Source organism: Erinaceus europaeus, chromosome 3 (genome assembly GCF_950295315.1).
Source record: "Erinaceus europaeus chromosome 3, mEriEur2.1, whole genome shotgun sequence".
NCBI classification, from domain to species: domain Eukaryota; kingdom Metazoa; phylum Chordata; class Mammalia; order Eulipotyphla; family Erinaceidae; genus Erinaceus; species Erinaceus europaeus.
Window position 1 is genome coordinate 55,291,038 of NC_080164.1, and position 12,803 is coordinate 55,303,840.

Below are 12,803 nucleotides of genomic sequence, written 5' to 3' on the forward strand. Positions count from 1 at the left end.
TTATTTTAACAGACCAAGACCTATGATTCTGTAACAGATAAATTCATGGATTTCTCCTTTGAAAAGGTAACCATTTCTTGCACATATAATTATACATTGTTTCTTCTTTTGTCTACTTGTATACTTTATTAAAATGAAAACATGCCCTTTTTGCCTTTTAAAGACACACAGTGCATATATGCTATTTTACAAACGCATGGAACCAGAAGAAGAAAATGGAAAAGAATACAAATTTGATGTTTCATCAGAGTTGCTAGAGGTGTGTATTTATGCAAGTTACAGTAATACTATGCAATTAGGCTATGATAACATTAAGATCCATCAGCTAGAGTAGTCCCTAAAATATTTTATTAATCTTGGTAATACTGCTATCTGGCAGGTGAATGTAAAACGAATTAATGAGGTTTTAAAAGGTGTAAAATGATTTTTAATAATGCTATCAATATTAAAAAAATAAAACTACAATGATGAATTTAGAGCACCTGGTAGGTATCTTGTATTGTTGGTGATGTGTTTCTTGAATTTGGTAATGGAAATGTTCCTTATTGTTCATATTATAAGTATACACACATACATTCATATTTTGTTAATTTTTATTGGAAGAAATGATTTACAACATAGTTTTTGAACAATGGTTGCAATTTCTTATCTCCCCATGATATCTGAAGTTTTCCCACCACCAGCCCACCTAAGTCCCTCTTCACCATCATGTACTGGATACCTAATGCTCTCCACCCCAATCTGCAACTTCCCTATAGTCCTGAGTCTTTTGGTTCATTGCCGTATACCTAGCGCAGACCAAATTTAACCTGCATTTTTCTTTTCTTGCCAATGCTTCAATAAGTGAGATCTTTCTGGCTTATCTCAGCCCCTATGAAAAATAATCTGGGTTTCTCCTCAGAAAACTAGAAATGGTGTTTCTGTGATTCCTTGCCTAGGGATCTAGCCAAATTACACAAAAACACCTATCCAAAAAGATTTGTATGTTCAAAGCAGCACAGGTCCAACAACAGATGAGTGGGTAAGAAAGTTGGTGTGTGGGAGTTGGGTGGTAGCACACCGGGTTAAACGCATGTGGCTCAAAGCACAAGGACCAGACTAAGGATACTGGATCGAGCCCCCGGCTCCCCACCTGCAAGGGGGTCACTTCACAAGCGATTGAGCAGGTCTACTGGTGTCTGTCTTTCTCTCCCCCTCTCTGTCTCCCCTCCTCTCTCCATTTCTCTCTGTCCTATCCAGCAATGATGACATCAATAACAAGAACAAGGGCAACAAAAGGGAATAAATAAATAAATAAATATATTTTTTAAAAAGTTGGTGTGTATGTACATAATAGAAAAATAATTAAACATTTTTAATAAACCATTGAAAATTTTGAGATAGTAGGGGCTGGGCAGTTAAGCACACCAAGTTAAGTACACATAGTATAAAGCACAAAGACCCATACAAGGATCTGATTTTGAACCCCAGGCTCCCCACTTGTAGGGGTGTCTCTTCACAAGTGGTGAAACAAGTTTGCAGGTGTCTATCTTCCTCTCCTTTTTACCCCCCCCCATTTCTCTGTTATTCAATAAAAAAAAAAAAGGAGGGGGAAAATGGCCTTCAGGAGGAGTGGATTTGTAGTGCTCGCACCAAGCCACATCAATAACCCTGGAGGCAAATAAAAACAAACAAAAACTTGAGATAGCCAGCTAAGTAATGGTAAATTTGAGTATGTTTAATAATCAGTCTGACATAATTGTATATACATTTTTTCCTTTCAAAAATAAGTTTTGTCTAGTAAAAAGTAATGAACTAATTGCTTTGTGATAACTGTTACTTTTTGTTTTCTTCAGTGGATTTGGCATGACAACATGCAGTTTCTTCAAGACAAAAATATTTTTGAACATACATATTTTGGGTAAGTTGCTTTTGGGGGGGTGTATACTTCCATTTTAAATTGTTTGATTTAAGCATGGTATGTAGGGCATAACCACAAAAACTGTTAAAGTACTGTGATTTGAAATTGATATCAAACTATATGAAAATATACAGTGTCAGGATGAAACCGTGTCAGCTTACTACTCTAATCCTCAAAGTTCATATATATATAAATATGAAAAAAATGTATATATATTTTTAACCAGAGCACTGGTCAGCTTTGGCTTATGGTGGTGTGAGGGATTGAACCTGGGACTTCAGAGCCTCAGGCATGAGAGCCTGTTTGCATAACCATTATGCTATCTAACCTCCACCCTGAAAGTTCTTATATATTATTTTTTTTAATATTTATTTATTCCTTATTGTTGCCCTTGTTGTTTTATTGTTGTAATTGTTGTTGTTGTTGATGATGTCCTCGTTGTTGGATAATGGAGAGAGGGCAAGACGGGGAGAGAAAGATAGACACCTGCAGACCTGCTTCACTGCTTGTGAAGTGACTTCCCTGCAGGTTGGGAGCTGGGGGCTCGAACCGATATCCTTATGCCACTGGTCCTTGTGCTTCCACTGCACTACCGCCGGACTCCCGAAAGTTCTAATATATTGTCTAATGTTTAAAATCATACAGATGATCATAACATCAAGATTTTACTACAGAGCCTAAACTAAGTTCTTTTCAAATTTGTTTGTTTTTCCTTTGGGAGTTTATAGATTACAGTACAGTTTTTGACACGTGGATACAGTTTTTCATCTCCCCATAATAGGTGTCTACAAAATAGTCTCAGCCCCTACATAGGTCCTTTTCCATCATGTACCAGAACCCAATTTAATAGATGCTGCTATTCTTACTAAAATTCTGCAAGAATTTCATGCACTATTTTTAAATTCTAGGTTTATGTGGCAGTTGTGTAGTTGTATTCCTAGTACATTGCCAGATCCTAAAGCAGTGTCTCTAATGACAGCAAAGGTAATACATAAAACCTAGACAATTTTTTCAAAATAGATTATTTTAAAATAATCAAATATTTTAACTTAATTTTATCTTCTTTTATAGTTAAGTACTTCATTTGTCCTAGAGACGTTTATTCATTCAAAAGAAAAGGTATGTTTCAATTTTGTGAGTTTTCACATTATTTATGTCATTGTTCATATTTTTTGATCTTATAATTTGAGAATTTAATATCTCAATGATGTAAGTGACTTGTTGCTTTTTCTTTTAGCCTACAATGCTTCAGTGGATTGAACTGTTGACCAAACAATTTAATAATAGTCAAGCAGCTTGTGAGGTGAGGTGGATCAACCCAATAATCTTCTAAACTTAAATATTCCAGCAAAATAGTTTCAGCTATTATAAATTATAGGGCACCCAGTGGAAATTATTCCTAAAATTCTTTCATGGCTAAAAAATGTTATAATTTAACTTACTTATAAACAGTTTTTATTATTATTATTATTAAAAGAGAATGCTACAGAAAATTCAGATGACTATACCCAATTTGCCCCCTACCCCCCCCTCTGTCTGTGTCTCTTGTTTGAAGATGCATTATTTATTTATTCATTCATTTATTTATGAGATCCAGAAACATCACTCTGGCACAAAAGATGCCAGGAATTACACTCAGGACCTCTTGCTTAAAAGTCCAATACTTTATTCACTGCACTATTCCCATGTCCCTGGACCAGGTAACTTAATGTTTTTCTGAGAATGCTAGCATGCCCCCAGATAGGTTTATATCCTGTTTTATTTTCTCTCATATTGCATTACAAAACACATTTCTAATGATATGATTACTTAACTGTATCATTTTAATATCAGCTTATTTTCTGCTCTCAAAGTGATATAAACGTCCTAGGAATAAAGATGTTTAAAAAAGTATCTAGCAGAGAAGTAGGAAAATCTGATAAATGTACATTTTAATTTTTTTTGGGGGGGGTTAGGGAGATATCAAAATGGGTATGCTTAATGACTTCTATGCTTGAGGCAAAGAAGGCCCCTAGTTCAGTCCTCAGTGCTACTTTAAGCCAGAACTGAGTAGTGTTCTGGTTGTTTAAAAAAAAAAAAAAAAACAACTATAATTTTACCATTCCCCATGGAATTTTTCTTGTTTCCAGTTACAGTGTCAGGGATTGGGGAAGGGTATGGTTGGGGAAAGAGGAGAGACACTACAGCATTGTTCCCCGATTTGTGAATTTTTACCTTTACATGGTGTTCCCATGTGTTAACCAAGGGCTCAGACCTAGATCATTGCACACGATAAGGTGTGTGCTTTATCAGGTGAGCTGTCTTCTAGCCCTCTATACCAGTTACTTTTTTTTTTTTTTATTGCTTTTATTTATTTATTGGATAGAGGCAGCCGGAAATTGAGAGGATGAGGAGAGATTGACAGGGAGAGAGACACCTGCAGCACTGCTTCACCACTCGTAATGCTTTCCCCCTACAGGTGGGGACCAGGGGCTCAAACCCAGATCCTTCTGCATTATAATATGTGTGCTCAACCGGGTGAGCCAGCACCCAGATCCTACTTTATCTTTTTTATCTTTGATGGCGATCGTCACTTCTGTCATTGTTCCCCTGAGTTTTCCATATGCTGCATCTTAGTGACTGCATCTTCTTGGTGTTAACATGTCCCTCTATTCTTTTCCTTCATATGTATTTTTTCATTGTTTGATAATTCCAGAAGATTAATTAGATTTGCTTGTATTCTTTTTTATAGATTTTATTTATTTAATGAGAAATGAGGAGAGAGAGAAAGAACTAAACATTACTTTGGTAGATGTTCTGCCAGGGATTGAATTTGGAACCTCATGCTTGAGAGTCCAATGCTTTATCCACTGTGCCACCTCCTGGACGACTATAATTTTTTTTTTTTACATTAATGATACACTTACTAATGAGAGAGAGAACCAGAATATCACTGGAACATATGATATTAGGGTTTGAACTCAGGTCCTCATGCTTGATTGTTTAGTACTTTATCTGATTTAGCCACTTTCTAGGTTGCTTTGTTTTCTTGATAAGGTAGTCACCTTAGTTTTTTTTCATTAATACTTATTTAACTTCTGGATTTTTTTTGAACATTGATTATCTCTGGTTTATAGTGGTCTGGTGATTGAACCTGGGACTTTGGAGCCTTAGGCATGATAGTTTGTTGAATAAAGATTATGCTATTTCTATCTTTCTCTTCCCCTCTCTGTCTTCCCCTCCTCTCTCCATTTCTCTCTGTCCTATCTGACATCATCAACAATAATAACTACAACAAAAAAACAAGGGCAACAAAAGGGAATAAACCCCGCCCACTTCTGGAATTCTTTACAGTAGTAAAAAATTTCTGCGTTTGTCACTTTTGTTTATACATAGGAATATTAAGAGCTATCTTGAGGTCAATGGGAAATTGTCTTAGACTGCCACAGATCATGTTGTTACTAAGAAAACATGATTTGTTTTTCATCTACAGACCTGCTTACCACTTATGAAATGTCCCCCTTGTAAGTGGGGAACCAGGGACTTGAATCGTACTATGTAGACTTAACCCCATGTGTCACTGCCTGACCCCCATGATTTGTTTTTATACAGAGATAAGTCATATAAAAATTGTATGTTATTATTAAGAACAAACAATTCTATAGTTATGTTTATGAGGACTAAGAAGGAAATAGCATTCTGGTTAATATGGATTGTAGGCTGCCATCCTGCAAGTAGTATGCTGTGATATAAATAGCATCCATAGAATTATGCAGTGAAATAATGACTTGTGATTTTTTTTCTTTAAAAAATGTTTCATTTGGGGCCGGGTGGTGTCGCACCTGGTTGAGCACACACGTTAAAATGCGCAAGGACACAGGTTCCGCCCTGGTCCCCACCTGCAGGAGGAAAAGCTTCATAAATCGAGGGTTGAAGGTGTCCCTCTCAATTTCTGACTCTCTATCCAATAAATAAATAAAGATAATAAAAACTTATTTAAAATGTTTCATTTATTTTTAATTTACTTTAGTAGTACTCTACTCAGCCCCCCCCCCCCCCAAAAAAAAATTCCAGTATCACCTTAATGGGTGAAATGCTGATTTAAAGGATTTGTATCACAAATGCACATTTTGACATTCTTCCATCCTTTCTTTCTCTCCCAGAGCACTGCTCAGCTCTGGCATATAGTTGTGCTAGATATTGAACCTGGGGAGGAAGGACCAGGAGGTGGCACACCTAGTTAAGCACACACACAGTACAGTGCACAAGGATCCAGGTTCAAGTCCCTGGTCCCCGCCTGCAGAGAGAAAGCTTCATGAGTGGTGAAGTAGAGCTGCAGGTCTCTGTCTCTCCCTCTCCCTCCCCCTCCCTCTCCCATTCCCTCTCTTCCTCTCTCCTCTCTCCCCCTCTCTCAATCTCTCTGTTTCTATCCAATAATAAATAAATTTTAATAAGAGATTTAACCTGGAATCTTAGAACCTCAGTCATGAAAGATTTGCATAACCAGCCCTTCTACTGGATATTGATTATGCCTGTGATTACATCTGAGTCCTATCTTATAAAAGTCCTATTTCTGCACAGTCCTCCTGTTTGTGGGCCATTTCAGATTTTGAGGTTCCAGCGATTGAAAACCTGTTTGGATAAAAACTTAAAGTAATAAAAATGTCAGCAAGAAGTCGTTTTTAACTCATTTAGTGGTTGATGCTACAAATCTTTTTTTTTTTTTTTTTATATAGTGGTTTTTGGACCGCATGGCTGATGATGACTGGTGGCCAATGCAGATACTAATTAAGTGCCCCAATCAAATTGTGAGACAGGTAAGATAAAACTTTGAAAAAGAAGTTGCTTTCAAGTTAATTATCCCAAATGTATCTTTGAATATGTATTAGCCCAGCATTTAAGAGTAATTTTGAAAGGATTGATCTCTAAGCATAAAAGCCATTTTGCAGAGGCCAGGTGGTGGCACAACTGGTTAAGCGCTCACTTTATAGTGTGAAAAGACCCTGGTTCATGCCCCTAGTCCCTACCCCCACATGCAAGGGGAAAGCTTCTCAGTGGTGAAGGAAGGCTGCAGGTGTCTCTCTGCCTCTCTCCCTTTCTCTTTCCCCCATCCCGCCCATTTTCTCACTGTCTCTATCCAATAATAAATAAATAAAAGTATCTATAAAAAAATAAATAAAAAACATTTTGCTGATTTCACTAGCCTCTTTTAATGAATTGTCATTCCAGTCATTTAGTTAAATCATGAACATTTCCTGGTTATAAGATAAATGTATCATAAATTGTTATCCTAGTGCTTTAAAATACAAAATAGAGTAAAGAATTAGCAAAGCTCAAGGACTGGCGTAGGGACCCGAGTTTGAGCCCTTGGCTCCCCACCTGCAGGGGAGTCACTTCACAGGTGGTGAAGCAGGTCTACAGGTGTCTTTCTCTCCCCCTCTCTTTCCATCTTTCCCTCCTCTCTCCATTTCTGTCCTACCTAACAATAACGACATCAGTAACAACAATAACTACAGCAACAATAAAAAAACAAGAGCAACAAAAGGGAAAATAAATATTTTAAAAAGAAATTTAAAAGTTTTTTTTTTTAAAAAAAGATCAGGCTTCCTGCATATTTTTACTCTTGCTTTGAGTGTACTGATACATTTTCAGATTCGTAGTCTAACGCATAGTTGGGTAGTACACCGAACTGTAAATGAATATCATATAAATTATTATTGTAGTAGATTTTTAACTTACCCATGAAATTTCTTAAATCATTAGGAAATTTAGATAAGGAAAAGACCATCTGCTTTTATAACAGACCTTAAAGAAATGTCACACCTGTCAGCCATGACTCACAATTTTATTCTGTATCTTCTGTTCAGCTCCCAGCAACTACTAATCTATTTTCTGTTTCTATTTCACACCATTTCTCATAAATGAAATAATGCAGTACTTGGTATTTTCTGACTGTGTATCTGATTTAGAGGTTTCATAGTTTTCCCCTTCTGTAGTTTGTATGTGTTTGTCATTTCTTATCATTGCCAAATAATACTCCATTAAATTTTGGGAACTGTACTCATTTGGCAAATGTCCTACCTAGGTTCAAGCCTCGCCCACTTTGCATTAAATGAACTTTCAGGGATGTGGCCACTTTGATTTTTTTTTTTTGGTCCTATCTCCATGTTTTCAGTACTTTAATATTGTCTACACCTTTTGTAAGCTTGGTACAGTGCACATGTTACCATAAATAAAGACCTAGTTAAATTCTGTCTTAACCACCTGTGGGGAATAAACTTCACAAGTTGTGGAACAGTGCTTGCTGCAGGTATCTCTTTATTTTCCCCCTCTCCATCTCTATTTCTCACCCTCTGTCAAAGGAAAGAAAGTGGACACTAGAAGCTTTGGAGTCATTGTGCAGGCACTGAACCCTAGCAAATACCTAGTTCATGTGTACATTCCCATCAGCAAATCTGAGGTTTCTAGTTTCACTACATTTTTATTGTTTGTTATGTTAGCCATCCTAATGGATGTGAAATAGTACCCTGTAGTTTTGTTTTGTATTTTCCTAATAATTTTTTTCCACTTCATTGAGGGAGTTAAATGGTTTACATAAAGATTGTCTTTTTGGGAGTCCGGAGGTAGCGCAGCAGGTTAAGCGCAGGTGGCGCAAAGCGCAAGGACCGGCGTAAGGATCCCAGTTCAAGCCCCCAGCTCCCCACCTGCAGGGGGGGTAGCTTCACAGGCGGTGAAGTAGGTCTGCAGGTGTCTGTCCTTTTCTCCCCCTCTCTGTCTTGCCCTCCTCTCTCCATTTCTCTCTGTCCTATCCAAAAACAATAGTAAAGCAACAAGGGCAACAAAAGGGAATAAATAAATTTCATTTTTAAAAAAATGATTTTTTTTCATGACACCATTTCCCAGCTCCCCATCGTAGGTATGTGCAAAATACTCTCACCCCCAACCTGTGACTCCAAGCTTCCATTCTTCCCAAGCCTGTCTTTCTTTGGTGTAATACTCCACCTCCTGTCCAAGTTTCACCCCATATTCTTCCTTTCTGTCTCTATCTCCCAAGATAAACTTACATGTGAGGTCTTCTGGTATTCATCCTTCTCTTCCTGACTCATACTAATAATTGTCATTCAGGTTCCAACAAAGGTGAGGCAAAAATTGGGATTTTAGGGTTTCTGTTCTAGTATCTAATCTTTTGATAGTTGTCCTTGATTATCCAACATTGTTTATATTGCTCTGTCCATTTTGCTCTCCCTTTTCCAATGTATTTTTGCTTTTTTTATGTTGCTGGTGTTTTCCCAGTTCTATTCTACCACTGCTATTTCATAGCCACACCCCCTCCCTTGTACTACTAATTTTTTTTTTTTAAACCAGAGCACTATTCAGCTCCAGCTTCTGGTGGTGCTGGGGATTGAACCTGGGACTTGAGAGTCTCTTTGCATAGCCATTATGCTGTCTACTCCCGCCCCCATGTCCTAATAAATTTTTTAAGGATTTACTCATTTATGAGTGAATGAGCAAGCTTGAAAGAAAGGCAAAGCATCACTTTGGCACATGTATTACGAAGGAACACTATTAACACAAGCCATTGCATTTTCTAATAGTTGCTAGGTAATACTTTTTTAGAGATTCGCCAGCTGGCTTTTGTTTTAGTACAAGGATTATTGCTGGAATTCAATACCTGTATGACTACCATTCCCAGAGATCTTTTTTCCTTCTTCTTATTTTTGATAAAAGGTGAGAGAGACAGGAAGAGAGAATGAGAGGTGAAACAACATCTACCCAGCCCTGCCCCTAACTTTTTGTACAAGTTTCTTTTGGATAATATTAAACTGTGTGTGTGTGTGTGTGTGTGTGTGTGTGTGTGTGTGTGTGTGTGTGTGTATTTTTTTTCATACACATAAGCAACTGAACTTTCCACTCCACTATTCTGAAAGAAATGGGTACTATACAACAACAACAACAAAGTCTCTCATTCATGCCATTCACACCTAAAGACTGAATTTTACCTGTTTTGAAAATGAACTTCTCTAGCTACACAGAAGTAATAAGATGGTAGTTTTTGTTTTGTTTTGTTTTGTTTTTTTAAGATTGAATGAGTAAGATAGGAAGAGAGATAGAAAGAATCAGACATCACTCTGGTACATGTGCTGCCGGGGATTGAACTCAGGACCTCACACTTGAGAGTCCGATGCTTTATCCACTGCGCCACCTCCTGGACCACAGATAGTTAGTTTTGTATTTAGAAATGTATTGGTAGTAGGGATGTTTTCATAATGTTCAGAGATTATGCATTCTTCATGAATACTTTTGTATTGTGCTTGTAAAAATTGCATTTCCAAACTTGAAATATAGGTGTGAACAGTGTGTACCCCCCAAAAAAAGAAATGGATGTTAAATTTTCTTTTCTCTGTATTTGAGTAATTTAATAGGGTTTTATGAAACTTTGCTTCTTGTAATCTCCTTTTTGAAACTTATAATTTGATGTTTTTTCCCATTATAATAAAACTTAGTCGTGCTTCTCAAGCTAATTGTCTTTTTAAAAATTTTTTTATATTTATCTATTTTCCCTTTTGTTGCCCTTGTTTTTCATTGTTGTTTTTTAAATTTTTTATATTTATTTATTTAATTTGTGTCTTACCTTTTATATAGTTGTGGCTCCAGGAAAACTTTACTATATCAAATTTTAATCTGTAATTAGAATATAAATGATTGGAAGAAAAATTTATACATGTTGATATTTCAATGTCTTTGTTGCAAGTTGGCTCTTTAGTTAAGTCTTTTCATTTATAGATGTTTCAGCGCCTATGTATCCATGTGATTCAGAGGCTTAGACCTGTGCATGCTCATCTCTATCTACAGCCAGGAATGGAAGATGGGTGAGAAGTACCTTATGAAATACTATTTTTAGAATTTATGTTCTGCTTACAAAGTATATTTAGAATATCTACATTGAAAATTTAAGTTCTCTGTTTTAAGAATGATCTGTTATGAAACAGTTAAGGTACTATGACAGTGGTGGCTTAGTGGTTTAATCCTGACAGAACATGTGATAGAGTATTTTTCTTTGATCTCTCTTTTTTAGTCATAAATTTGAGGGGGGTGGATACTGTTGGATTTTTTTTGTTAATGAGAAAGGAGAGGAACCAGAGCATTACTTTGCCACATGCTCTTCTAGGGATCCTACTTAGGACATCATATCGCCTCCTAGGTCAGTGGGGAAATATTGTGTAAAAAGATAGTTGTTGGGGGTTGGATGGTAGTGCATCGGGTTAAGTGCACATGTCACAAAGCGCGGGGACCAGTGTAAGGATCCTGGTTCGAGCCCCCACCTATAGGGGTGGTTACCTCACAAGCAGTAAAGCAGTTCTGCAGGTGTCTGTCTTCCCCTCCTCTCTCGATTTCTCTCTGTTCTATCTTAACAACAACAGCAATGATAACAGTAACAATAAATGCAACAAAATTTGAAAAAAATGGCCTCCAGGAACATTGGTCTCATAGTACAGTCAGTGAGCCCCAGCGATAACCGTGGAGGCAAGAAAAAGACAGTTTTTTTTTTTAGTGCAGTATCACATCTCTCTAAAATCTCACAAAACATTTTTAATGCAACCCAAATCAGAAGGTAAAATGCTTCTTTTTATTGGGCACATTTTGAGAATTCTCTACTAATAACTTTATGATAAAGTCTTGTATTTTGGGTTCATGTAGCCAAACAGTTATTGAACTCCAACTACTTATTTTTTCAGGTCAGATGATATGGATGCTGCAGTAGAAGATATTGGCGGTCGTTCATGTGTCACTCGATTTGTGAGAACTCTGTTATTAATTATGGAACATGGTGTAAAGCCTCACAGTAAACATCTTACAGAATATTTTGCCTTCTTATATGAATTCGCTAAAATGGGTGAAGAAGAGGTGAGTTTATATCCCCCCTCCATTATGTTTTCTTTTTTCAGTATTTCAGTGTTAATTTTTGTTGTAATTTTAAATCAATATTTTCATTTTCAGAGCCAGTTTTTGCTTTCACTGCAAGCTATATCTACAATGGTACATTTTTACATGGGAACCAAAGGACCCGAAAACGTGAGTAGAATTCCAGGATTTAGAGGTTATGTTTTCAAGTTTGTATCATGCAGAGTCATAAGAAATTGGACCCCTTTTAGGTCCAGGGAGCTATCTCATTTGGGGAAGTATGTGACTTGCTGTGCTTATAGCCCAGATCTAAGTCCTGGCACCAGTAAGTCTTGCTGTGGCACTAGAGGTAGTTCTTTTTTTTTTTTTTTTTTTTTTTTTAATTTTTTTTTAATTTTTTAAATATTTATTTTATTTATTCTCTTTTGTTGCCCTTGTTGTTTTATTGTTGTAGTTATTATTGTTGTTGTCATTGTTGGATAGGACAGAGAGAAATGGAGAGAGGAGGGGAAGACAGAGAGGAGGAGAGAAAGATAGACACCTGCAGACCTGCTTCACCGCCTGTGAAGCGACTCCCCTGCAGGTGGGGAGCCGGGGTTCGAACCGGGATCCTTATGCCGGTCCTTGTGCTTTGCGCCACCTGCGCTTAACCCACTGTGCTACAGCCCGACTCCCTAGAGGTAGTTCTTACGCTATAGTATCTATTTCTTCTATCTGAATGAAAAAGGCAACCTAGAGTGGTGAATTAGAACATGTGTGAGGCCCTGGCTCCATCATCAAAAGTAAAATATTCCTTCAAACCCTACTATTAGATAATTTTTAGTGCCTATATTTGGTTGGTTTTTTCAATAAATAATTTTTAAATTTTTATTATCTCTATTTGATGAGACAGCCAGAAATCAAGAGGGAAAGGGGAGTAGAGAGGGAGAGAGAGAGACACCTGCAGCCCTGCTTCACCACTCGAAAAGCTTTCCCCCTGCAGGTGGAGACTGGGTGCTCAAACCCAAGTCCTTGTGCACTG

At 37.1% G+C, this 12,803-nt stretch overlaps 1 protein-coding gene across 3 annotated transcripts in view; it reads left to right on the forward strand.

The window, feature by feature from the left end:
• Nucleotides 1-12,803, forward strand: part of USP34 (ubiquitin specific peptidase 34) — a 254,078-nt gene that overhangs the window by 186,197 nt on the left and 55,078 nt on the right. For all 3 annotated transcript variants that reach the window (XR_009548945.1, XM_060187219.1, XM_060187220.1), the window contains exons 52-61: nucleotides 13-66; nucleotides 164-259; nucleotides 1,836-1,900; nucleotides 2,809-2,884; nucleotides 2,972-3,019; nucleotides 3,138-3,203; nucleotides 6,616-6,696; nucleotides 10,664-10,749; nucleotides 11,617-11,785; nucleotides 11,879-11,953. Coding sequence is in view for 2 of the 3 variants with exons in the window: in XM_060187219.1 (XP_060043202.1) it covers nucleotides 13-66; nucleotides 164-259; nucleotides 1,836-1,900; nucleotides 2,809-2,884; nucleotides 2,972-3,019; nucleotides 3,138-3,203; nucleotides 6,616-6,696; nucleotides 10,664-10,749; nucleotides 11,617-11,785; nucleotides 11,879-11,953 (816 nt within the window). In the remaining variant the exon portion in view is untranslated. The remainder of the gene's footprint in view (nucleotides 1-12; nucleotides 67-163; nucleotides 260-1,835; nucleotides 1,901-2,808; nucleotides 2,885-2,971; nucleotides 3,020-3,137; nucleotides 3,204-6,615; nucleotides 6,697-10,663; nucleotides 10,750-11,616; nucleotides 11,786-11,878; nucleotides 11,954-12,803) is intronic.